The following is a 25,869-nucleotide window of genomic DNA, read 5'->3' on the forward strand; positions in this document are numbered from 1 at the left end:
AAATTTGAAAGCGATAGAATCGATTCGAACTGACTTGACCATCGAGTATGAATTGACCTGAGGTCATTCATATCGTTTCATATTTTGCAATTCGCACTTTCGTACATTCGCACTTGCATCTATTAAAACAGTCACATAAATCGATCCGAACACCCATGGTGATGAGATTTCTAATTTTCTATTTTCCCAACCGTCTCTCTATAGCTTTCCAATAATCATCATCTATATCCATCCGCACGGTCTACAAATCTCGCAGCATCGGCTCCGATGTTCATTAGTCGGATTCTCACAGTGAGAGAGGAAAATTTTATTTTTAATCACTGAATGGAAATATTGACTTGCAATTACAATTGCAATATATTTAAATATTGCAATGTGTGCTTCATTGACTCAAAAAATTGATCAAACAGAAAATATTTAATTACTTTTTAATATACAGTGATACCCTGCTCCTTAATTTGTTCCGGGAGGAAGGTCATTATGCGAATCGCATTTTTAATACACGAAAACAAAATTACTTTGTTCTGCAGTTTGAAATATGACAATAGAAAAAAGGATAAATTTCACATATAATACATTTAAAAAAATATTACTAATTTACGAAATTAACTATTTTCAGAGTGGTTTTGCTTTCTTTTTTGCCCTGAGTTTTTAAAGAAACTCTCGATAGTTATTTCTTCTAATCTCTTCTTTAAGACCTTCCGTAAGTAATAGGCAAGATTATCATTGTGCAAATTCTTGATCTCCTTAGCATTACAAATGGTCATATTTATGGACTTTATGTTTTATTTTGCTTATGGTCTTCTTCAGTTTTGATCATCACTTTTAATATTTACAAAGACCGTCGGGGTATGAAAGTGAATCCATTAACGAGATGATTAAGTGTAAGTTTTTTTTACCAACAATTATATTTCCACAGCGGTGCAAAAATTTCCGAAACTAGTTTTTAATGAATTTGAGCAACATATATTTGACTACAAACGACAACAGTTAAGTACGTTGTGCGGAACGTTTGTGACCTAAAAAAAATTCGTTATGCGCAGCGTCCATTGTGGGGTGTACGTTGTGCGAGGTATGTCGTTATGTTTTATTACAGTCGTAGTTAATAAATTTAAATCATATTTTATTCATTGAATTCTGATTTTGATAGCATATGGTATAAAAGTTGCAAATCATATAAATGCTAAGATAATATTATTCATTCTTTACAACTATGCAATGGGTTATTTTTGAGAAATTTTATATTAAATTGAATAAACTTTTCTTAAACTTTTTTATTGAAGTAAAACTTCTTTAGGCGCGATATGGGTGTAAAAATTTTTAGGCGCGACACGGGTGTAAATCCGTACAAATGCAACGAAAATGCCAACGTGTAGTTGAACACTACGACGCCGTAAGCGCTGATGTCGCGAGTATCCACTCCCGTCATGTCATGCGTAAGTCGAGCGCTAAACCCTAATTGAATCACGTTTTTTTTACAAAAGAAGGTTGCTGTATTATGTCCTCATGGAATAAGACTTTTCTTAGAGAATAAATGTGCCATGGAATATAATAAATTTATATTGAATCTCGTTGAAGACAAAATAATATCTACTGCCACGGATATTTATGTAGGTTGCCATGCGACAGATCAACAATCATACATTCGTCAGCAGTTTCAAAAAAATCGGTTATTGATACCGGGGCTTTGCCGTATGAAATAATTTTAGTTCTGAATAAATTTTACATAATAACAACTAATATTGATGTAAGTGATGGCTTAGCTAATGGTTGTGTGGGAAAATTAGTGTACATAGAACGTGGCGATAATGATGAACTTCTACGTTTATGGTTTGAATTTCCCGGTAAGATAGGTAACAAAATTAGGAAGAAAGCTTCACATCATATTCAAACTCTTAATATCAGTAGGACAGCTGTGCCGATGCTCAGGAGATCTTATTATTATTGATGTTATATGATTATTAAAAGATGATTTTTAAAATTCAAATATGATGTTTTTTTTTATTTTTATCTTAATTGCCTACTCATACAATATTAAAAGTTTTACTTCAATCGCGTGTGATCCTTACGCGCACTCTTTTTTTATTTAATTGTATGTAATTAATATTGTCATTTATCGAATCAATTTAAATAAAGAAGGCTGAAAAATTAAGAGGTATATTTTTCATATAACATCCCGAACTCGTGTATTTTTCTTTTGTTTTTTTTCAGAAAATTTGATTTTCTCATTTTATGCTTTCTTGGTGTTTTAGGTCTATTAAATCGTTTGAGACCAAATTGAAAGAAACTGGTGTGTTCGAGCCGAAAGATGTCATATCGACTCGACGTTTTCTCAAAACGGTTTTCCGCGATTTATAAAATTTAGAAGCCATGCGAAGAAACATGATAAGGACTCGCTATGTTTATTTTTTTTATTCGAGATGTTAATGCAATTTGTCTTAAGGCAAAATTAGTACTGTGCCACATTTCAAATTAAATCGCATACAATTCTGCAAGTATTTTTGTTTAATAATTTATCAATATTACATTACCATGGTAACTTTTTCTTTCACAAATCGTTTCAAGTTTATTCAAATCGTTTCAAGTTTATTCAAATCGTTAGTTGTTTAACAACATTTATGACTTGGTCATCGAACACACGACCTGCGAATTTAGTTCTTCGGACGTTTCTTTCGCCTTATTATCGTATTGATTTATTGATTCGTACAAACAGCTATAGTGTAACTACCTGAAGAAATATAAGTACTTGCGACGACAGCAACATTACACACATTTAGTGATGAAAGATTATCGATAAATCAATCTGTATCAATTTTATCGATATCTATATCAGTCCCTGTTTGGAATGCATGGGAATAAAATGGAATGATTACATAGTAACTTGACTTTAGGAGCTTGTAAAATTCCTACTAGCACATACACTAAAATTTATCTGAAACAAATATTTATCTCCATAAATAAACTAAATCAAATAAAATCAAACCAGCTCAGTACTAAAAGTTATTTTTCGTCGATTTAATTAATAAATTTCTTTGACAATTGTCTTGTATACAAAAATTTTACTGTCGATTTTGAATAAATTTTTTAGTTAAAGTAGGGTAGGGTAGGGCACAAATTTGACTTTGAACAATTCTTCTGAAAACCAAACCAATTATATCATAACCAAAACCACATATCATACAAACAACTTTGACTATAGTCATATAGTCAGCATATATGTTCAGTAAAACGCCCAGCTAACTTTATTTTTTTTTCAAGAATTTGTCATCTGGTCTTTTTCACCCCATAGGCGGGGTAAAATGGGACAGCCAGGGGTCAATCAGATCCAGTGTCATATTTTAATTTTAAAAGGATTCTGCAAAATATCAGCTACATTATTCAACCAATGCAAAATATAAATTGCATGATAACATTTCTTACAGATACAACACTGTAATTTATTCAAATCACTAATTTCTTGTAAAATTGCTTTTGTTTAAAACTCAATTTACTGTTTTGTTTACTATTTTTTGTGTTTACATCTTTGCCAGGGTAAATGTGCTCAATTTGTTCTTTTTTACCCCACGCACAAGTTAGCTTTTAGAGAAGTTATTTAAAAAACTTTTGAATTTAACTTAAAAATAATAATATCGTATATCTAAAAATATATCAAGGTCTCGTAAAATAAATAACAGTGCTCAAAACATCAAGGAGATGGCTGGTTACACCTCTCCCTGTAGTTTTCTTTACTTTCATATATTGCTGTTATAAAAATCCTTAACTTCATTTAATATTAAGATATCGATGGTGGACCTTTAAGCCCCGTTCTACCCTGTATACTATATAAAATATAGTCTGTTTCATAAACTTCCCGTAGGGTAGTTATAGTAATGGGCCGAAAATCGAAAATGAAATTTTTTTGCTTATCTTCACGTTTTGAAGGTTTCTGAACATTTTGGCATACCTCAGAAAAAATGGGTGTGTGTATATGTATGTATAGATACAATTTTTCGTCCACGTTTTCGGGCGCACGTTTCAACCAATTCCAATGGTTTAAAAAACATTTAATTCTTATTGATAGGGAGATGTGCTGATTAGTTTTTGGCAAAGGCAGGTTTAGCCGTTTCGGAGATACGGAGAAAAGAATGCAGAAAATAGAAATCGAGTTTTTGAGAGAACGGAGCATCCTATTTGAATAGCTCAAAAAACTTTCTGCTTGTTTTGACAAAATAGTTGCTTTTGTAAAAAAAAAATCAAATTTTTTTTTTCAACTTTTTTTTTTCTCAAAAAAAATTTTTTTTTGCAAATCGAAAATAATTCAGATTTTAATTTTAATTCTAAATTAAGTTCTAAAGCTCACTTATATACTTCAAATAAATACTTTTTTGCCACATGGACGTAACTTTCTGAAAATATTCAAATTTTATAATTAATTTTATAGATTAATAGTGCTAAAAATGATAAAATATTAAAAGTATCATTTATGGAATATTGAATGACACTATTGAAGCGTACGATCTAATTGATAGAAAATTATATTTATAAGGACAAAATAATATTCCAAGTGCTAGCACTAAAAACAAAGAAAAACAGCAACTATTAAAATAGTAGAAATAATAAAATAAAATAGATATAATAGGCTTATATCGATATATTTCTTAATTTCGATTAATATCTGCCAACCCTATTGCGAGTTTGCTCCGTGGACCAATCAAAATCCCATTAACTTTATGACATTGAACTTGAACGCAATAATCGAATTTTTTGTTACTTGTGTTTTATTGTTTTCTGGAGAACCAAGGAGTACATGTAAGAGTGTTTTGTTACGAATTTTGATTTCTAAAAGCTTTATCATAATTAAAATTTAATTTAGACTGTTTTGTTTCCTTGACGTTGTATTATTATATCTTTGAGTAGAGCAAATTACGAATTTTGCTCGTTATGGATAAAAATACTTTCAGAGGATATTTAACTTCAAATGTAAATGATGTCAAGTACTATGCAAGAAACTTCCGCTTTTCTGCGAATAATTTTATTTAAAAATAATTTGGATATTTAATTTGCCTTTTTTTTAGGAATTGTTGAAAAATGCTCATACTTTGTTTATTATAAATATAACTTACAAATTGATAAAAAAAGTGCGCGTAAGGTTCACACGCGATTGAAGTAAAATTTATTTGCTACTGTACAAGATGGTATTTAAGTAAAAATAAATACATCATATAACAATTTTGAATAATGTTTATTAGTAATATGGTAACACTCGTGATGCACACATTTATTAGCGTCAACCATTATACACATTTATATAATGATAAATTAAAAATTATATATTTATAATAGCAATATAAATATTGTATGTATAACATTTAAAAATAATAATGTAAATAAAGTCATACTTCAAATATGACATGATCGGTTTGTCATTGTAATTAGCATTTAGAAATGAACCTTCATTAGAGAAATGAAGTAATTGCTGATTATTGAATTCTATAATATTGGTCCACACAGTGGATTTTGTTAAACAACGCCTAAACAAACATTGTTTTTGCAACTTCACTCATCATGTAATTGTTGTTGAAGAACTTCATGTAATTAAAATTAATATATATTCATTGACTGCTTGTATTTTTTTTTTATTTTTTCGCTGGCGATGTAATCTCATTCTTTGAACAGTTGTAGTAATATCTGTCTTGCCTAAAAAATATTTTCCATTTTAAAAACTTCAAAGATTTATAGAAAGTACGAATAATATGTAATAATTTATAATCAATAAACTTACGTTTAGTACACGGCCCAAATGTTTAATTTGTTTTATTATTTTCAAGGAACAGGGTAAAATATTCTTCTGATTCAGGCATTTTTCATTAAATCAAGTTATGTACTACAATGTAACTTTAAAATGTTTATTTATCTATGCCGATTTCCTTGTTGATATCGGTACGCATACAACGTTGATGCCGATACAAATACAACGACAGATCTCTTTTCACATACACGACGACTAATCACAATCGACTCGTATAGAAATAATGTCATCGAGAGCGAATGACGGGCGTAACGGACTGATTTACGCATTTGTACAGATTTACACCCTAGTCGCGCCGATTTACACCCTATAGAAGTTTTAGTTCAAAAATAATTATTTTCTTTAAATCTCATAATGATTTCATTCCTAGTTAAACTGTGTATCTCTTTTTACTTTTTCTTTCTTCGAAACAAAACAATTTTCTGTAATAAAAAATATTACAACTAATTACATTTATTTATATGTTGCTTAAATATGTAAATAATAGTTTGGAAAGCAAAACATGAAATGAACAAGAAAAATATTCATTTATTTTCATATTCAATAGAATGTACACTCATGAGCTAACGAATTTGCATTTTTGATACCTAAAAAGTACAAATAATTCTGAATTATTAAAAACTAATGGAAGTCTCTTAGACGAATGGAAAATATTTCAGCAGAGCAAACTAAAAATCAGTTTCAAAATGTTTACTCCCACTGGATTTGTCTTCGGAAGAATACATAGAAACTCTGTGTTTTGTCTTTAGGAAATATTAATTTGTGATGTAATTAAAATATATATACACCATTATTTCAAAAATTAAATGTTTATTTTTTCTTTTTCAGAAGAAATCCTACACACTGTCGAACCAGAAAATCCCAGGTAAGTTGGTTTCACCAATGTTTTGCATGTCATGTGTCGATCTGTATCGTTAGTTTCCTTCAGGAAACGTATAAGGAACATACAGTGCATAATTGAATATCACGTAACAATATATTTTCATTTGTTTATATTCAATTAAACGAGTAGTGTTTTATAAAGCTGGTTAAGTACTGTGTAGGAACAGAAGAACACACAGTGTCCAGCTGTTTTAGATTGAGGATTCCTCGATAACATTTCTAGCCAAGTATATAATGCTAACAGAATTACATATAAAACTGGCGATGTTATTAACCATAACAAAAGTTAAGACGAGTTAAGTACGAAGGTTGTAATATTTTCAGCATTCAACAACCTACGATATTGCTTGTTAGTGACCGTTCCATCTGGCTAGAAGCTTTACCGGCTTTTGTGAACGAATTAGATACGAGCGACGTTAAAATAAAGATTTTTATGTCTTGAGTTGGTTGAATTACTTTATAACTGTAATTTGAACACATATATTCATGCACTTTATGGAGCCAAAAATACTAGTTCCGATACTACAAATATCAGCTCTATTGTTGGACTGCATGCACATTTACCAAAGATTATTCTTTGATATCTGAAAGTTCATTTAATTGTCTTAAAACAAAATGCCACTTGCACCTATATGTATACGTTTGAGTCCTATATTATATGTATATGGTATATATACAAGCGTATCGGTCAAGATCATTATATGATTACAAAATGTTAAATTTAATATAGGGGAAGTCCCGTAACGCCGGACGGCACCAAGCACCGGACTCTCTATTTAACACGTATTATTTAAGCGAGTATAAATCTATTTATTTCAAAATACAAGTGTAAGGGGCACGGGGGGCACGGGGGGCACACAGGTACAGGATCACGCCCCAAGCCTCGCCTGTGACGCACACGGCCACGGCGAGAGCAATCTTTCCCTGTTTTAGGCGCGAAATCACGGCGTCACCGTGAAGTAATTCTAGCATATTTATGCGTTTACCTTTGAGTGGTGTGCAAAAATAAAAGTTGTACTTGATTGTTATCCGTAAAAAGGTAGAATATTATTAAATCTTTTAACCAATTTTAGTAGGTGCCACCAAATGAACTAAAATGCCTGTCCTTTAGAACCGGACACTAAGTCGTTCCTTAGTGCCGGGCAGTAAACATATTAGTATTTCTTGTGAGAATTTACGTAATTTATTCCAATTATTTAATTTTGTTCTGTATGAGTGCTGACGGCCATTACATACCCCCATTTTTTGTATTTCCTAGTTAAAGAATTAAAAGCTTATGGTGAATGCTCCAGCTGAGAGCATCGGTATGGCCCAGCCAAAAGGGTGGATGAATAGTTACTTTTTTTTGCAATATCTAAGAATATTCGTCAAAGACACAAGTGCAGACATTCCAGAGTGTGGAGATGGCTACATATGTGATCAATGCAGATTATTTTGAAATGCCCGGTACTCCCTAACGATTAAATATAACAATGTTTGTTATGTATAAACCAATTTTATTAGTGACATAAGTGAAAAAGCTTTGGAGTTAATTGTAATCTAATATTGTTGTTTCTTTCATTCATTCTACATTTAGTTATTTAGAAAATTCTACAGTAAAATTGTCAATTGTGTTGAATTTTGAATGTAATTAAAAGAGTCGCAAATTTAAGAAAAAATCAATTATTTCAAGATTTGCAAAAAAAAAATTAAAAAAAGGGTACGGAAAGTACTAGTAATTTGCCTTGAGGCACGATGCCAAGCACCACAAGTTTTAATTTTCAATCCAATTATGTCCATAAGGTTAAACACCACTAGTTACTATTGAACAATAAATACAATATAATTCCGTATCTCGCCGAAAGTATTAATGGATCAATCTCCACGGTCAAAATAACGTACGCAAATAATCGCTTAACCATTCGTGCGTGCGTAATGAGGCATTAGTTGAGCTTTGTGAATTTAATGGTCGCAAAATGTTAAGTCAATAACATTATGGCGAGATAATAAACACACGAATATTATTAAACGATAAAGCACGCGAAATTAATTTCATTAATCGATTCATCTAATTTAGTAAACATCTCTCGAAAGTGTTCGTACACATTCGTAGTAGATAACTATAATATGGGAGAGTGTAGTATGCACATTTAGGGACCGATTCTGCGGCATAACAGATCCATATTATGGTATAATCAAAGTTTGGAATTGAAAGTTTTGGAATTCATTGAAAATTTTGAAACCCATTCGAGTCAGCTGATCCATGATGTCGAAAATGTCGAGGGCATTTGTTTAGGCAATATAAGTAAACTTTAAACATTATAAAACTTAGTACGGAACCCAAAGAAATGTAAACAAAATTTGTACTCATAAATAAAATATCTGATATTTTGATGTGCATATGTCTAATGATCAGTGTTGACCGACAACCAGCATTTTTTTTTTAACTTTTTTTTATTGAATCTTCGAATGCGTCAGATCTGCCTTGCTAAAAATACTATTTCTTCATTCCGTTTATACAAGTAAAATGTTTTTTGAATCACTCAAATCGGACGCTCCGTTCTTTCAAAAACTGAATTTCCATTTTTTGCACTTTTTACTTCGTAACTTCGAAACGGTCGGACCTGCTTTTTCCAAAAACTAATCAGCACGTCTCTAAATGGGAATCGTTCAAATCGGTTGATCCGTGCTCTTTAAATCATGGACGAAAAATTGTATCCAAACATGCGTGCATGATATGAATTGCATATATACACATACATATGTACATCCATTTTTTTTAAGGTGTGCCAAAATGTTCAGAATACCCTAAAATGTAAATAAATGCAAAAATTTTCATTTTAGATTGGTTTTCGATTACTATAACTTACCCTACCGAAAGTTAAAAAAAATGTAGCTTTTATTAGAAAAAGCTTTCAAATTTTTATACATATAAATAGTTTGAATACTTATTTATGCTCATTTGAACTTATAGAAAATTTTAAAACTGCTCTCATATTTTTTCAATGCTTTCAATATTTTTCAAGAAAAACTGCTGATTTTTTTTTTAATGTTGACCATTTTCAAAATTTTAATATTATTGAAAAATTGGGATTTTTTTATAGTTTAGAAATTTTTAAAACTTATACATTGCCTTGAGTTTTTTAAACAGTACGTCATTCTACCTTTGCCATTGTTAAGTCCATTCTTGAAAATTAGATTTTTTTTAGCAAAGTTTTACTAATTTTGAATATAATTGAAAAAGTTTTAGAAAAATTTAGAAGTTTGATACTCTTTGTCAATTAAAATGATTCATTTTTGAAAATTTCGAAACTTATAAATATTATACAGACGTTTCAGATTTTTGTTTTAAGCCCAAGCTTTTACCTTTAGGCACATTGCATAAATTTGAAATTGTTTGTAGAGTTTTGCTAATTTTGAACAATTTTGTGAAGGTTAAAAATTTTATACTTTTGGATGTTTAACCAATTTTCAGAAAATTGTAAATATTTTACAAATTTATCAGATTTTTCTCTACACAGATGGCTGAAATTTAAAAATATTTGAAAAGTTTATCTTATTTTAAAAAATTTTTCCTCAAAGTCATATGGCATGTGTGAGATTTACTATTTTTCTTTCTTACATTTTTTATATAGGTATTCCAGTATAGCAAAAATTGTTCAATTTTCATCGAATGTAGATGGAAAATTACTAAAATAATGACAGTTCTCAAATTTGGATCTTATATATAGAGTCAAAAATTTCCGATTCTATCTTACGCTAATTAAAACAATAATTTTAAATTATATTATTTTAAATTTATCCGATACCTATCGGAAATAAAACGATCTCGAAAGTTTCAACAGTAATATGATAAATTCCAGTAATTTTGTAAATAATATTGTATATATTTTATCATTTCTAATAACGTAATAAACAAACGCAAATCTATAGCATCTAGTATAATATCCGTATAGAAAATTTTATAACTTCGTACAATTTCTGAACACTGTACATAAATTTAAGTGAAACATTGACTAGATTTTATTTTATAGGCTAATAAAACTTTTCTACAATGTTGGATAATTTATATGAACCAGAACTAGTGGTCGATATAAATACTATTGTATTTATCATTCTTCAAGCATCAGAAATAAACGATATGGTAATATAAAACTAGAGAAAAATTTCAGGAAAAGTGATAAATAAATATTTTATACATAAAAAATGTTAATAAAATAAGTCAAAAAAAAATATAATAAATCTGATAATACAAAATCTATACGTTTCGACTTTTCGATGAAGTAGTTTTATTTACGTCATAATTATTGCACGATTTATAGTTATATTATTGTAATGCTTGCGAAATAGTACTATGTCATTTTGACTATTATATAAGTATATCTTTTTATCGAATAGTTAATTAAAATTTTCCCGAACACCTGATTATTTCAATCAAACTGATCGCAATCATTACTGTACTTGCATAACTTTATAGATTTTAAATGCAATAATTAAGAATATTAATAAATAGATTACATAAAAGCACGAAAAAAACACTCTCAAAATATACAAGGCGAAACACGTCTAAACTGATTACTACGACAAGACAGTGACAATGACGCTCAACATCTGACAGGATTGTGGTTTTGGCTTTCTTTATGTTATATAGTCGCAAAAACGTTACTAAAACTAGCTCATTTTCAACTAAGGCCACTGTGTTATTTTGACCATATATACCATACGGCATTTCCCCCATGCCTTCTCAATACTATTCACATACAGAAAAGTTTATGCAACTTGCCCTAAGGCAAAATGCCACTTACACGTATGTGGGGGCACATAAACAAGGTCACTTGTTCTATTACGTGACTTTCATAATATTTGCGTCCATATAGTAAATAAATTTACAATCACAATTGGATTCGCCCTTCAGAGACTCACATCCTAATTTATATTTGAATACGCATTACTCGCAAATAGAACTCCATGTTGCGTAGTAGTCAGATTGTTATAACGTAGTTATAATTTTCGAAAACAGCATAATATAATTATAAAAGTTGTCTATTGTGTATTTGCATGTTGTCTGTCAAATTACTACGCGTCAACCAAGTGGTGCGCTTGGATTGGTTTTGCACTGATTATACGAGCTTGTTATAAACATAGACCTATACTTTTAGGATTGCATTTCTCATAGTACATTTTAAATATTTATTACTAATGAGAAATTGATCATTTTTTTAACCCTTTATGGGCCAACTTAACTTTCAGGTCGCATTTCAAATATTTCGATATCTTACCAAATAATTATGTTTTTTTTGTGAGATGATGCATAAATCTGAATTCTATAATGTTGTCAAGAAAAACAATATCAATATTCGAGACCTTTGCTTGGAATTTTTCATTTGCATATATAGGCTTATAATTAGGTACTGATTTTTTGTTCTTCTAATTTTTCTTTATGGAAAACAAAAATTCGACACATAGATCGTTAATATTAGCTTAACTAAAAACGAAACTATACTGTTAACCTAGTAATATCCAACTGAACTAAACTGCCTTCTCGAAGGAGAAGTTTATGCTTTCATCAAAAAATCCGATTCGCTAATTTTATGTTTTCTCGACGTTTCAAGCCATTCTGAATCAAATGAGACCTGGAAAAGTGAGACCAAATTTGGCATTTCTCAAAATTAGACCTTTTATCGACGTTTACTCAAAAACGCCTGAACCGATTTCAGAAATTTAAAAACCATTTGATGTGTCTCGATGAGGATTATCGTTTCTCAGTTTTGTGCGACAATCGGGCGAGTCGTTTCTTTGTAATTTGGAAAAAAGTGTTGAACTTTTCATGCACATTTAAGCTCATACTACCGAATCGATTTTAAAAAATCAATAACTGTTCGAAATATATTAATTGAGAATGATTAGTTTTAGTTGAAAATCTACCGAACCGTTTTCTTGTAATTAACTATTGAAAAAAAAATTTAAGCCGATTTTTATGGAACTTTTTTGGTGATATATATCATGGGGTTATAGAACTTATTGAAATATTACAAGTAGTTTAAATTTTAAAATTCATCAAAGTTTAAGAAAATGAGTAGCTTTTTTGACGTTTGTTAAATTAAGATTAGACGATTTACTTGGTATGACGATAATGTACTTAGTCTTAATGAACATACTAAACCATTAAAGTCATACGGAAACTGGTTCAATTATGAAAAATGTTGATTTTTGAAAATTTATTTTTAGAAAATACTCAGAGTTAACGTGTTTGTTAGTTTTCAATTATGTGTAATAAATCCACTCGGAATACTTTTAATCACTTATAAATTAATTTATTTTTTATTGATTAAGTCGATTATTTACACATATCGGAAAGTTCATGTAACTTGCCTTAAGGCAAAATACCAATACCAATTAGTTTTCTGATTGAGCGCCATCCAATGGTTTTTCCTCAGTATCGTTGTCATTACAGATTATGGATTAAAGTATAAAAATTACCATTTGATTAAGAAGGTTTTATATTTTTTGTGTTTTGATGCTAATAATCTTACTGTTACTACCACAATTCGCATGTGTAGATCATTGTAGACTGTTCACTTGTTACATACCAAAGTAAATTCAGGACCATTCTGAAGATTTTTTGTGCTTTGGATACGCAGCCCCATAACTTTAATCTATACGAGGTTTAATTTTATTTAAAAGTGTGTTTTTGATCGTAATTTTTATTTTTTACTTATCAGCCAATGCTTCTCTGTTGTTTTTAGGATTATTGGCTTTTTTGTTTAACTTCCCGAAAGAGAAACTTATGTTTTCACCACTTAAGTCAATTTGTTAATTTTATGTTTCAAGGAATTGAAAAATTAGGTATAAGTATGTAAACTAAAATTAGACCTTTTGACGACATTTTCCCAAAAACGGCTGCGTCAATTTCAATTATTTTAAAACCAAAGTTTTGCACGAGTATCTGCCCACCCGTTTTGTTAAAATTAGCAGATGAGTGCCACACTTTTTGCCAACATTATCATGAAAGATCCTAAACCAATTTTGAAAATTCAAAAGCTTTTTGAAAGATATCAGTTCGAAATTGTGATGATAAGATTTTAGTAAAGATTGATTGCTGTTTGTATTTTATGAAAAAGAGTTGCTCAATGATTTACACGCAATATATATATATATATATATATATATATATATATATATATATATATAATGTGTGTGTATTATATTATATTGTATGTCAATAGAACAATCAGACCAGTTCCAGGTAGAGTTCATCAATATTAGTGTTTCCAACTAACATTTCTGGCAAATCAGAATTAATAGAATTTGTATATTTAATGAACTATTTGAATTTCCTGGAAAAGATTTATCACGCTTATATAATTGAAGGGCTTATGTTATCGCTGCAACAAAATGGAAATTGTAGCGAAAATGTAAATGTGTGTTTGAATAATTAAAATTTATTAGTAGTGGGTTGCATTCAATTGCTAAATAATTATTTTACTCGATTTTATTTTAGCAATCAAAAATATAGATGAATATGTATAACCTAAGTTTACAGTATATAAAATTAACAAGAGGCGTATGGTATCGTACCCTAAGGCAAATTGCTGGAATTTTCCGTACAGTAACGAAATGTTCGAGAAATATTAAATGTCTTCAAATAGATTATAACTATAACAAATACTGTATTACAGAGGTAAAGTTATTCATTTAAAGTATATAAATGAGCTTTAGAACTTTAGCCAGAATTCAAATTAAAATCTGAATTATTTTCGATATCCAAAAAAATTTTTGCAAAAAACAAAATAATTTTGAAATATTTTTTTCCAAAAGGAATTGTTTTATCAACACAAGCAGATAGTTTTTTGAATCATTTAAATCGGATGCTTAGTTCTCTCAAAAACTGCCACTTTTTGTACATTTAGGTCTATATCTTTGAAATGGCTGGACCTGTCTTTGCGAAAAACTAATCATCATTTCTCCCAGTCATTATAAATTAAATATTTTTTGGATCATTCAAATCGGATACTCCGTTTTCTCAAAAACTCGATTTTTACTTTCTGCTCGATTTCTTTTTGCTCCGTATCTCCCATCAACAGGAATCGGTTTTTTGAATCATTCAAATCGGTTGATCTGTGCGCCTGAAAACATGGACGAAAAATTGCAGACACACAAAACACACACACAGACCTTAGTTTTCCCAAAAACTGCCATTTTTTGCACATTTAGCTCCGTATCTCTGAAATGGTTGGAACTGCCTTTGCTTAAAACTAATCACCAATTCTTCCCATCATTATGAATTGAATGTTTTTAGGATCATTCAAATCGGATGCTCGTCAAAACTCGATTTATATTTTCTGCACTCTTTGCACCGTGTCTCCGAAACGGCTGGACCTGTTTTTGCAAAAAACTAAGCAGCACTATCAATAGATATCGGCCGATCCCTGCGCCCGAAAACGTGGACGAAAAATTGCAGACACACACACACATCTATTTTTTCTAAGGTATGCCAAAATGATTAGAAACCTTCAAAACGTTAAGAAATCGCAACGTGAAGAAATCGAAACAGCAAAAATTTTCATTTTCGATTACCAGACGATTACAATGACTTAGAGAAGTTAAAGATAACTATTGCATTTATCCACTATCAGCTCTATATTTATTTTAAGATGGTTCTGCTCTCTGGATAGTTTTATTTGCCACGTGCCACAGAAATTGTTCTCCCTGAATTATGGTCAGATAAACAAATTGCGAGAATTATTCGATACGCACTAAAAAGACAATGTGATTCAATTTCGACAAATATCATTAGTTGCTTTCTGACTTAGTTTATACTATAGTCGTGTAAATATTATAAATACCAACTAGTAAATAGTTTAAATGTGATTTCCGTGCTTAGGTCTCGGCATACGCAGTCCTTTTTCCCTCGGGATCTTTACTTGCGTTCCAATGACGCGGCATTGATAGAAATTTCTGCGCGTGTGACATTGCACTTCTGTTTATTTCGTCAGGACCTTGTTGGAAATTAATCCTTGTACATGCTATAACAAACATCGTTGCAATATAATGAGCGTTTGTTTGGCTGGTGTATTTTCCGGGAAACCGAACTATTGTTTATTGGGTCAATGTTACGAAAGCGCATCGCGCGCGTTCATTTCTGAAAATTGATAGACCGACGTCTGGTGGTTATTTTTGAGATATGATTTGTGAAAGGGTTTTGGAAGAGTTTGCAGTCGAACTTGCTTAATTTGCATTCAGAATTGAATTGGATAGGGAAGAAATTGAGGAACTATTTTTTCTGGTGCCAAAAACGGAAACAAATCACCTGGCGAGTTGTTATGTTTGGTGGCAGAGTGAATTAACAGTGCTAAATCCAGAAATACTCTTCTAGTAACTTAAATTTAAATGACCTATATCATGTATAACATAATACCAAATGACATATAAAAAAAGAGTGCGCGTAAGGTTCACACGCGATTGAAGTAAAACTTATTTGCTACTGTACAAGATGGCATTTAAGTAAAAATAAATACATCATATAACAATTTTGAATAATGTTTATTAGTAATATGGTAACACTCGTGATTCACACATTTATTAGTGTCAGCCATTATACACATTTATATAATAATAAATTATATAAATTATAATAGCCTTAATGATATGTATAATATTTAAAAACAAAAATGTAATTAAAGTCATAGTTCAAATATGACATGATTGGTTTGTCATTGTAATTAGCATTTAGAAATGAACCTTCATTAGAGAAATGAAGTAATTGCTGATTAATAACTTCAATAATATTCGTTCACACAGTGGATTATGTTAAGCAACGTCTGAACAAATATTGTTTTCGCACTCTTCATGTAATAATTGTGTTTGTAGAACTTCATGTAATTGAAATTAACATACATTCATTGACTGATGGTATTTTTTTTACTTTTTTGCTGGCGATATAATTTCAACTATAGTAATTATTTTTATTGTGAAAACCTCTCTCGGAAGACTTAAATGTTCTCATCAGCTACCAAAACTTAATAAACCATGTTCTTATTGAAGTTGATGAGAAAAATTCAGTGTTTACTATAAGCAATCCATAAAACGATAACTCAAGTAATGTACGTGCATTTTTTGGCGAATCATTTTTGCAACCGCAACATTCCAAGTTCAAATCCTGCGTTGCTTACAATCTATTATCAACTTTCATTTGAACACATAGATACCCTCTTCAGTAATTGCGATGTGAAAAATTGAGATATCATTAGAAACTAGCAGTGCTTGGCATCGTGCCTTGAGGCAAATTATTGGCACTTCCCGAACCATATGATCTTAAAATCTCTATAAAGTATCTGATAATTTGATGTGCATATGTCTAATAATCATTTTTGACTACCAAATAGCATTTTTTTACTCTTTTTATTGAATCTCCGAAACCGATAGATCTGCCTTTCCAAAAACTCGATCAGTTCTTCATTTGAATTACCATTTTTGGAATTTTTTGTCCTGTATTTTCAAAACGGCTGAAACTGCCTTAACCAAAAACTAATCAATACGTCTTTTTCTTAATACAAACTGAATTTTTTTACAAATCGGTTGATCCGTGTTCTCAAAATCGTAGACGAAAATTTGTATCTGCGCACATACACATACATACATTCATTTTTTCTAAGGTATGCCAAAATGTTCGGAAAGCTTTGAAACGTAAAGACATATAAAAATTTTCATTTTCGATTTTTTTTGCGACTACTGCATTGCCGTTTGAAAAAAACAAACAAAGTAATGAGTCTGTATTGAATTATAGGCTTATTCAGCTAAATCTGAAAGTGATTTATTAAAAGAGAAACATCAAAGATTAATAGTTATTCAAATTATAGGAATGACTCCCAAATATATTTTATGACATGCTGCGATATATTGTTCAAGTATGGTGCTAATATTAAATCTTATAATACAAATCCTACGCAACATTTAAGAATCTCTTTGTTAGAAATGACTTTCTCCCGCCGAGGTGTCAAGTCTCATACAATATTGATTTATTTGTATTTCGGTCGATATTTGGTTTCTTTTAAACAAAATTGAAAATATATATTCAAAATTTACAAATGTGACTTGTGATATTGAAAGTAAGGCTAGGTCATTGAATCTATAAATAAAAATATTATAATTCATTCAGTTATTGTCTTAGATGTAATATGGTAAAGTGTTTGGAAATATATTAATTTAATTTCCAGTTGTTATATACTCAATTCAACTGAATTTAGATCTTGTACTATATTAAATATATTAATATAATGTGAATCAACGAATTTTTTTGAAGTAAAGTTCTTTAGGCGCGACTAGGGTGTAAATCCGTACAAATGCAACGGAAGTGCGTTACGGCAGATAAGATAACAGTCGAGTGCCAATGATTCGTCATTCGCTCTCGGTGATATCATTTCTATGCGGGTCGATTGTGAATAGTCGTCGCGTATGTGAATAGAAATCTGTTGTTGTATGCGTACCGTAATACATATTCTTAATGCTATTAAAATATATAATTTATAATTTATCATTATATAAATGTGTATAATGGTTGACACTAATAAATGTATGCATCACGAGTGTCACCATATTACTAATAAACATTATTCAAAATTGTTATATGATGTATTTATTTTTACTTAAATGCTATCTTGTACAGTGGCAAATAAGTCAGATTCAAACACTTCAATCGCGCGTGAACCTTACGTGCACTTTTTTTTTAAAAAAAAAAAACAATATCTAATGAAAATCTAAATTCACACCGACCAATTTTTTAAATTTTAGTGAATTTTTATAATTTAGCCACTTTTTGTATAACTGTAGTAATTCAAGTTGTTTATTAACCCTTTGCTCTCGAATTAAATTTAGAGATGGGTATTGTTCTACTCGGAATTAATTTCTATCCGATATACGATAAGCAGAAATATATAACACGTAAGTTTTGGATGTATAAACAAGATTTAGCAATTGTTTTGTGCACTTTAGATATATCTTATTTCAAATACATTTATCTAGTAATTCTATATGGCTGAGAGAGCAGACAAACGAGGGCAATGAATTTTTTGCAAAAACATTAATGAAATATTTGGCACTTCTTTGCTAGTTTTATCAAATATCAAAAAAAAAACAATTTATAAAAAAGCGTCGACAAAATGTCAGATTTTATCTCACTACAAACACATTCTAGTTTTGGTACCAATCACAAAATGATTTGACGAGAAAAATCAAAATTAGCAAATCGTATTTTTTAGCGTAACCATAAGCTTTTCCTTCTGGAAGTATTTTTGTAAAAATCGTAATAACGTGATACCCAACTTCTAGAATGGTGTCACTTTAAAATACCTCCAACAATGCCATTTTCAATGTCAACAATAATAAGCGTTTTTTTGTATTTTTTTCCATTTATTTCTACAATCTAACTATATTTTTATAATTCAAAAAATCCTAAAAAATTCCCTTAACCAAACTTCAGAAAGATTTATCAAAATCCGAATAATCGTTTAGGAGGATTATCCTTTCATACATCATTATAAAAGAATTTTCTATATAAGATATATATATATATATATATATATATATATTATTTATTTATTTATTTATTTATATATAAGATAAATTTCTGGAACTTTCCGTACCCGTACCGTATCGAAATGTTCGAGGAATATTAAATGTTTTCAAATAGATTATTATAAATAAATACTGTAACATTGTCTAATATTTATAAGAATTATATAAACTGAATTACAAAGTTAAAATTATTTAAATAAAATTAATTAATTAATTAATTAAAATATATAAGTGAGTTTTAGAACTTTAGCCAGAATTAAAATCTGAATTATTTTCGATATACTTTATTATACACAACAAAGGAATTATAGATTGTAACTCAATTTATCGGGATATAGGATATATATCGGGAGTATTTGTTTGAACAGAACCGGTCACAAAGAAATTAGTTTCATGTAACGCATTAGTTAAATTATCATCCCTGATAAATTTTAATATCCGCAGAATTGCATCACAAAAAACTATTTCTTCATCAAACATTTATCCTGAAAAATACTGCACTCCTAGTTTTCCATTATTTTGCAACTTGTAATATAATTATTGTCGGTCTATCTCGATTTATATATAAGCATATGGTTCCGTTGTCAGAAGATTTTTATTATGCCCGGGAGGCATAGTGTTGACACAGAGGCGTTCTGCATTAAGGTGCGGGATAATAAAAAAAATCTAAACGATTGTTAGATATCTTATAAATCATTTATTCACTTTCATCAACCTTATTTCGAGTACATTAAATGACAGATTTATCGAGGGAGCAGGCGGATCTACCGTAGAACGAACAGGAACTGCGATGTGTGGGGGATTTATGGAAAAATTGGAAATTATGAGATAGTAGTATTGGATAAATACTATTTGGTAAATGTTAATACAATCCTGAGTTAGTTTAAAGTTTTATTTCAAAGTCATATTGATTAATATTCACAGTAAAACCCAGTTAAGACGATTTTCCAAAAACCGTACCGAAAACTTGTCTTAAGCGAGGAAGCGCATTATGGTAATTAGGGCCAATAAGTTTTGAAGTACAGGATCTGGCGTGAAGTAGCATATTATGCAAGAAATCGTATTAAGCATGATCTTCTTAACAAGGTTCTACTGCACAAAGTTTATCATAGAAATTATGGTTAACCATCGCACAAGTGGATACCTAATTAGAAATATATTGTAACTGCTTACACGATAAGATTCAGAAATATATTAGTTAATATTAAGTTTTTTGCTTAAACACAATGTATAAAATGTAATTAAATAATCCGAATTATTATTTTTAGATATGGAATAAGAGCTTTAGGACGAATATTTATATTAACTTCCTGCAGAAAAAAATTGTTCTCGCCAAGAATCCGATTTTGCTAATTTTATGTTTTCTCCACGTCTCTGGTCATTCTGAATGATTTGACAGTGAAATTGGGAATAAGTTTGCTTATGTATGTGTGTATGTTAATATATATATATATATATATATATATATTAGAAATTGGTAATTCACTCCGGAGTTATTACTCCGATACAACTCCTCCCTCGGAGATATATCCGAATTTCCTAAACTGGTATTAAATCTGTTAACTCGTGCAGACATTTACTGCGTTTTTTTGGGAAGGAAGCGGACGCTTTCTCGTCTCACAGGCAGTTTTATGACCTATTAGGTATACAAGTCAAAATAATGCCATTGTGTATTTTCCAGAAAATATAAAAATATTACTTCAAAGATACAAAACAATAAAATTGTGTTCAAGTGTGAATAGCTCAAATGCATAATTCATTGAATAGTAAATGGTCATATTTCTTTCTACGACAATTTTTGGCCGTGGATGAGGGCAATCAGGAATATACATATACGATATAGTTCATGATTTTAACGAACTAAAATATTATAGGTTTACGAAAAGTGCCTTAGTTTCGTATATTCAGTTTGACGTTTTCTAATCGATATTCTAGATCGATCAAATTTTTTATTTACAGATCTATATTAATGAATTGCGTGTTAACTCTAAAAAATGAACTGAAAATTAAACCCGCAGGCCACACTTAATTTGTTCTATACACTATTAATTCAGCATTCATAAAAACGATTAAAACTGATATGTGAAACTAATTCTTAACCATTGTTAAAGCTGTTATGTTTCTACATTTTGAGGAAAATATGTTACAGAAATATAAATATTCTATTATAACACTTTTAATGAAATACATTGTTTAAGCTCTGATGTAAAGCAACAGTCATATCGGTTTTGACTTGAAAAAACAGATGGAAATATATTCCCAAATGTAAATAGCCGTTTTCAGACACTGCTGCATCAATCACATTTAGAGAAAGTTCAGTAGCAAGATGTATCAAATATAGACAAGCCAACTTAAAAACCGTTTCCTTCTTAAAAACCTTGCAGTTAAGTATCATTACAAGAGTTCACAGGACTCTTAAATTCTGCTTGCTGTTGAATGAGAAATGTTGAACTTAATTGCTGTACTGAGTCAACATGCATCAATCGCCATCTCATATAAATCTATATTTGAGACATTTATATGGTTAGTATTAAATTTCTTCTGTCGATTGTTGTCTAAAACTTGGTCCCGAAGCAAATGCAATTAAATCAGTACATATCCGTGTGGATTTATTACTTTGTCCACATCGGATATTGTACTGGTCGTATCCACCCAGGTATAATCCACTTTCTGTGGCAAGTGAAAGAATAGCATTATTCTCCAACTGCTGGCGATAGAATCGAGCTTCGGGCGATAAATATCGCTTTTATGAAATCGTCCATCCGTTGGTCAGAGCAAAAAATCGTGATGACGATTTCGAATCCAACTGACTGTAATTCTGTATTTCCGCAACCTTAGTAGACATGAGTGAAGTCACGAAGCCTATTATTTCCGACTTTCCTGTGAGTATTTCTTTTTATCGTTTGTTTGTTTGTTGCATTTTGCTTTCGGATCGCCCTGGGCGAATGATAATAGTCGTCGCCGAATAGTCTTGGCACGATTCATAATAACTTTGACTGTTCTGTGTCGGTTGTTATATTTGCGAAAAATTAGTTTGATCTAGTTACCTCGCACACGACACTAGGTTATTTTTTCAATAACCGTATTTCAGCATATTTATGAATAAACTGATTTGCGTAACGATAGAAATGAAATACCGTGGAATGATATTGGAGCTGGATTAAAGTCTGAAGAAATTCCTTATCCCTTTAGGTATATATTGCTTCAGCACTGTTTGTTTGAATTGCATCTGTGGAAATAGATCAAAACATAGAATTAAATATGTATAGATTTTCACTATTTATGTGGCTCTGTGGTAAGAGCTTTGGTCTTGCGATACAAGGATCCAAGTTTCATACCCATCTCGGAGAGTCTGATATTAACCAGTAGTGATATCAAGTACAAATAGAAAATATAAATCTAAAATATGTTTACAAGGAAAATCTTACCTTTTCCGGCATTGTTGCATCAGATTATAAATATATCATCAGTATTAGAGAAATGTTATTGATAAAAATAAGTTCAGCATACGAGTAGATAGGCCAAGGGAGGGTAGTTGTGTTGCCTTTGATAATGATATAATTAAGAAGTATTATCATTAAAGCTCATAGGACTTTGTTAAAAAAAAAACAAAAACAAAACAATTTATATCATGACTGATAAAATTTGATGTCACGTTTATAAGATGGGATAATTAATTTAGATCTATGAAAAATAACTGGAATAGGCATTCTGGTCGGGAATTTGAAAAAATCTATTTTTTATTGGTTATTTTCAGCGTTTAACTATTCAAGACTATGTGTAAAAGAGAATTCTTCATAATTTTTAGAGACATAGCTGTTCGAAAACGATGATCTTTTTCTGTTCCCTTCCTCTACGAAAGTCTAAATCGTTTTTCTCGAAAATGTGATACCTACGATTTCTCAACATTTACTGGTTTTACTTGAAATTTTTACAGTGTCTTCTTTATAAATTTTACTTTAGTACGAACTACAATCATCTCTAAATTTTTTTTTTTTATTTATTTATTTATTGTTTGAACAGCAATCAGAACTCCTATATATGTTCTATAAGCTGTTGGTTCACGACTTAATACTACTTTTATTTCATGAGAGGCAATCCATCGATTAACCATTCTCTTATGTGTGGGATATTTTTAATATTAGCTCTTACGTCTAATAGTTGCATATGATTGGATGTTGCAGCTATGTCCACGAAGGACGATTTCCACTTGGAATTATATTGTGATCTATAATCCCAAGTGGAAATTTGACATCAAAGCTGCCTGATGTCGGGCTACGGCGGTAGCGGGAATCGATCCAGCGAACCTGGAACTAGTGGCTGCTAGTCCACGCTCTAACCGATATCGCCACCGCCGGCCCATCTCTAAATTTGATTTAAAAAAAATTGGAAATATCAAAAAAAATTATGAAAACAATTTTTTTTCTAGACGATTGTTATTTTGTAGAAAATATACTTCAATTTGTCCTCAGTTTACACGATAGCGACATTATTTTCGATTATCATATATAGGGTAGGACGGGGCATAAAGATCCAATTAGACTTTGAGCAATTCTATTGTGAAATCCAAACCCAAGTATATTGCAACAAGTAACACGCATCAAACAACTATTATGTTCAGTAAAACTCTCAGCTAATTCATTATTGTACAAATATGATTTTTTTTGCTGTTTTCAAAAATTTGTCACCTAGTTCTTTTTACCCCATAGTCGAGGTAAAATGGGACGGCAAGGGGGCATGTCTCACTTTTAATTTTGAAGGGATTTAACGAAATAATAGATACATTATTCAACCAATGCAAAATATAACTTTCATGGGTTATTCTTTTACAGAGGAATAAAGGAATAAAGGAATAAGAAATAAAGTTATTTAAATTATATCTTTTTAAATTGAGTTTTGTAACTTAATAAACTTTTTATTGCCTATTTTTTATTTTTTACACCTTTGCCAGGATAAAAGTTCAGTTGGTCCATTTTACCCCACCCAAATCTAAGCTATTAAGGAACCTGCTTTAAAGGCATCAAAAATCGCTTTTTTGAGGAATTTTTAGGGAAGGAATTAAATATTTAATTGAATTAATATTTATAATTCAATTGAATATTTTTTAATTGAAACAAAACTTTCAGATTTTATTGCTTTATATTTCAACAATCTTCTCATTTTTTTTTTTTTCATTAAAATAAGGGTCATGATGTGCCGGGTACAAGAATTTTGCCGATGCGCCACGAGCGTGCACGTGTCATTTGTCGGGAAAGATCCATCCGAAACGAAAAATCAAAACAAATATATATTTTCAATGGTATAGATTCTAGCTGAATCTAAAAAATCCAGAAAAAGAAAAATGAGAAATTTACCCATTTTTCGCAACTAGAAAAAAAAAAAAAGGTTTTTGATACAAAATCCACTTTAGATTGTTTTAAAAGAGGGTTAATTATAACTTATTAAGTTTTGAGAATTTAGTCCTGAATACAATGAATTTTGTTTCGTTTCGATAGGACGTTTAGTATTTTTCCTATCTTTCCTGCACATTTAGGAAGAATCGAAAAAGTTAAAAACGGAGAAATCGCGCGTCTAAGTTTTCGTTCCGCTTGTATACATGTTTGACGCTCACTATTTCTTCTGTAATTCCAAAAATATGATTTTTTTCTGAAATTTAATGTATATATTCTTGGCTAGTTTTGAAAGAAATTTTTGCAATAAATCGCCTCTAAAGCAGGCTTTTCTCTTAAAGAAAATATATAAAGAATGGTTGATTCTAATTTCATCTCTTATAAAACAATTTATTAACGTATACTTCAAAATTATATAACGATTAATAAACTTACCAACCGTTCTAAAAACCAAAGAAACTAACAACGAAAGAAAATACTGGTTATGGATTTTCAAACATTGACGATTATTTCCTGATGGAAACGTCGTAAAAACCAAGGTGAGTGCTTGTTATATATCTTTTGCCCTCTACTTTTAATTACTGTTTATGAAAAATTCTTAAGTTGTATTTGAGATATAGGCGATGGATCTTTTTACCTGCAGACCTTTGAATCCCGCTCTATCTTGTATACAATTTTTTCTTCTATTTATAAGTATAGACAAAATTATGGGTCTGGGTATAATTTTTTGAGTTCCCCTAACTCAATCTCCTTAGAGAATTGTATATTTTTAATTTTTATGTTTTATTCTCAAAAAATTATTATGTGCCTCTTTTACACCATTTCAAAAATCGCATAAAATTCATACCTCTATAGACCAGAATACCTCCTCAACAGAAGAGTGCATTAATGCATCTGCTACTTGTTGCTAGTGTAAACCCTTCGAAAGTTCTCTAGAATGATCAGCACGGGAAGGGGTTTGCATCCCTATCCTTTTCATTTAAAGTCGTATGCGACCGTTGATTCGTCAAAATCACCTGCTAAGTGCGCCGTTGGCCAAGATAGTTAGTAAAATTTAGCATAGTCCGCTTGAACGTTCGCGGCGACATGCGCGATGCGTCCTGCCGAGAGGATTTTAACGGGCGCGCGTGCCGGCAGCAACGCAGTCGGCATGGTGAGCCACCTCGCGAAGGAACTCCGCCTTGGGAGTCGAACGGTCATCACAATTCCGATTGAAATATAACCGACTAATAAATATTTTATAAAACAAATCAAAAG

At 30.5% G+C, this 25,869-nt stretch overlaps 1 protein-coding gene across 5 annotated transcripts in view; it reads left to right on the forward strand.

Moving 5' to 3' along the window:
* Window positions 1-25,869, forward strand: part of LOC113377986 (rho GTPase-activating protein 7) — a 794,747-nt gene that overhangs the window by 385,299 nt on the left and 383,579 nt on the right. For all 5 annotated transcript variants that reach the window (XM_026618466.1, XM_026618470.1, XM_026618468.1 and 2 more), the window contains exon 6: window positions 6,617-6,653. In XM_026618466.1, the coding sequence (XP_026474251.1) occupies window positions 6,617-6,653 (37 nt within the window). The remainder of the gene's footprint in view (window positions 1-6,616; window positions 6,654-25,869) is intronic.

The sequence above is a fragment of the Ctenocephalides felis genome, unplaced genomic scaffold (assembly GCF_003426905.1).
Source record: "Ctenocephalides felis isolate EL2017-DRISC unplaced genomic scaffold, ASM342690v1 CF-g0.4_SCAFFOLD_01886, whole genome shotgun sequence".
Classification (NCBI taxonomy): Eukaryota; Metazoa; Arthropoda; class Insecta; order Siphonaptera; family Pulicidae; genus Ctenocephalides; species Ctenocephalides felis.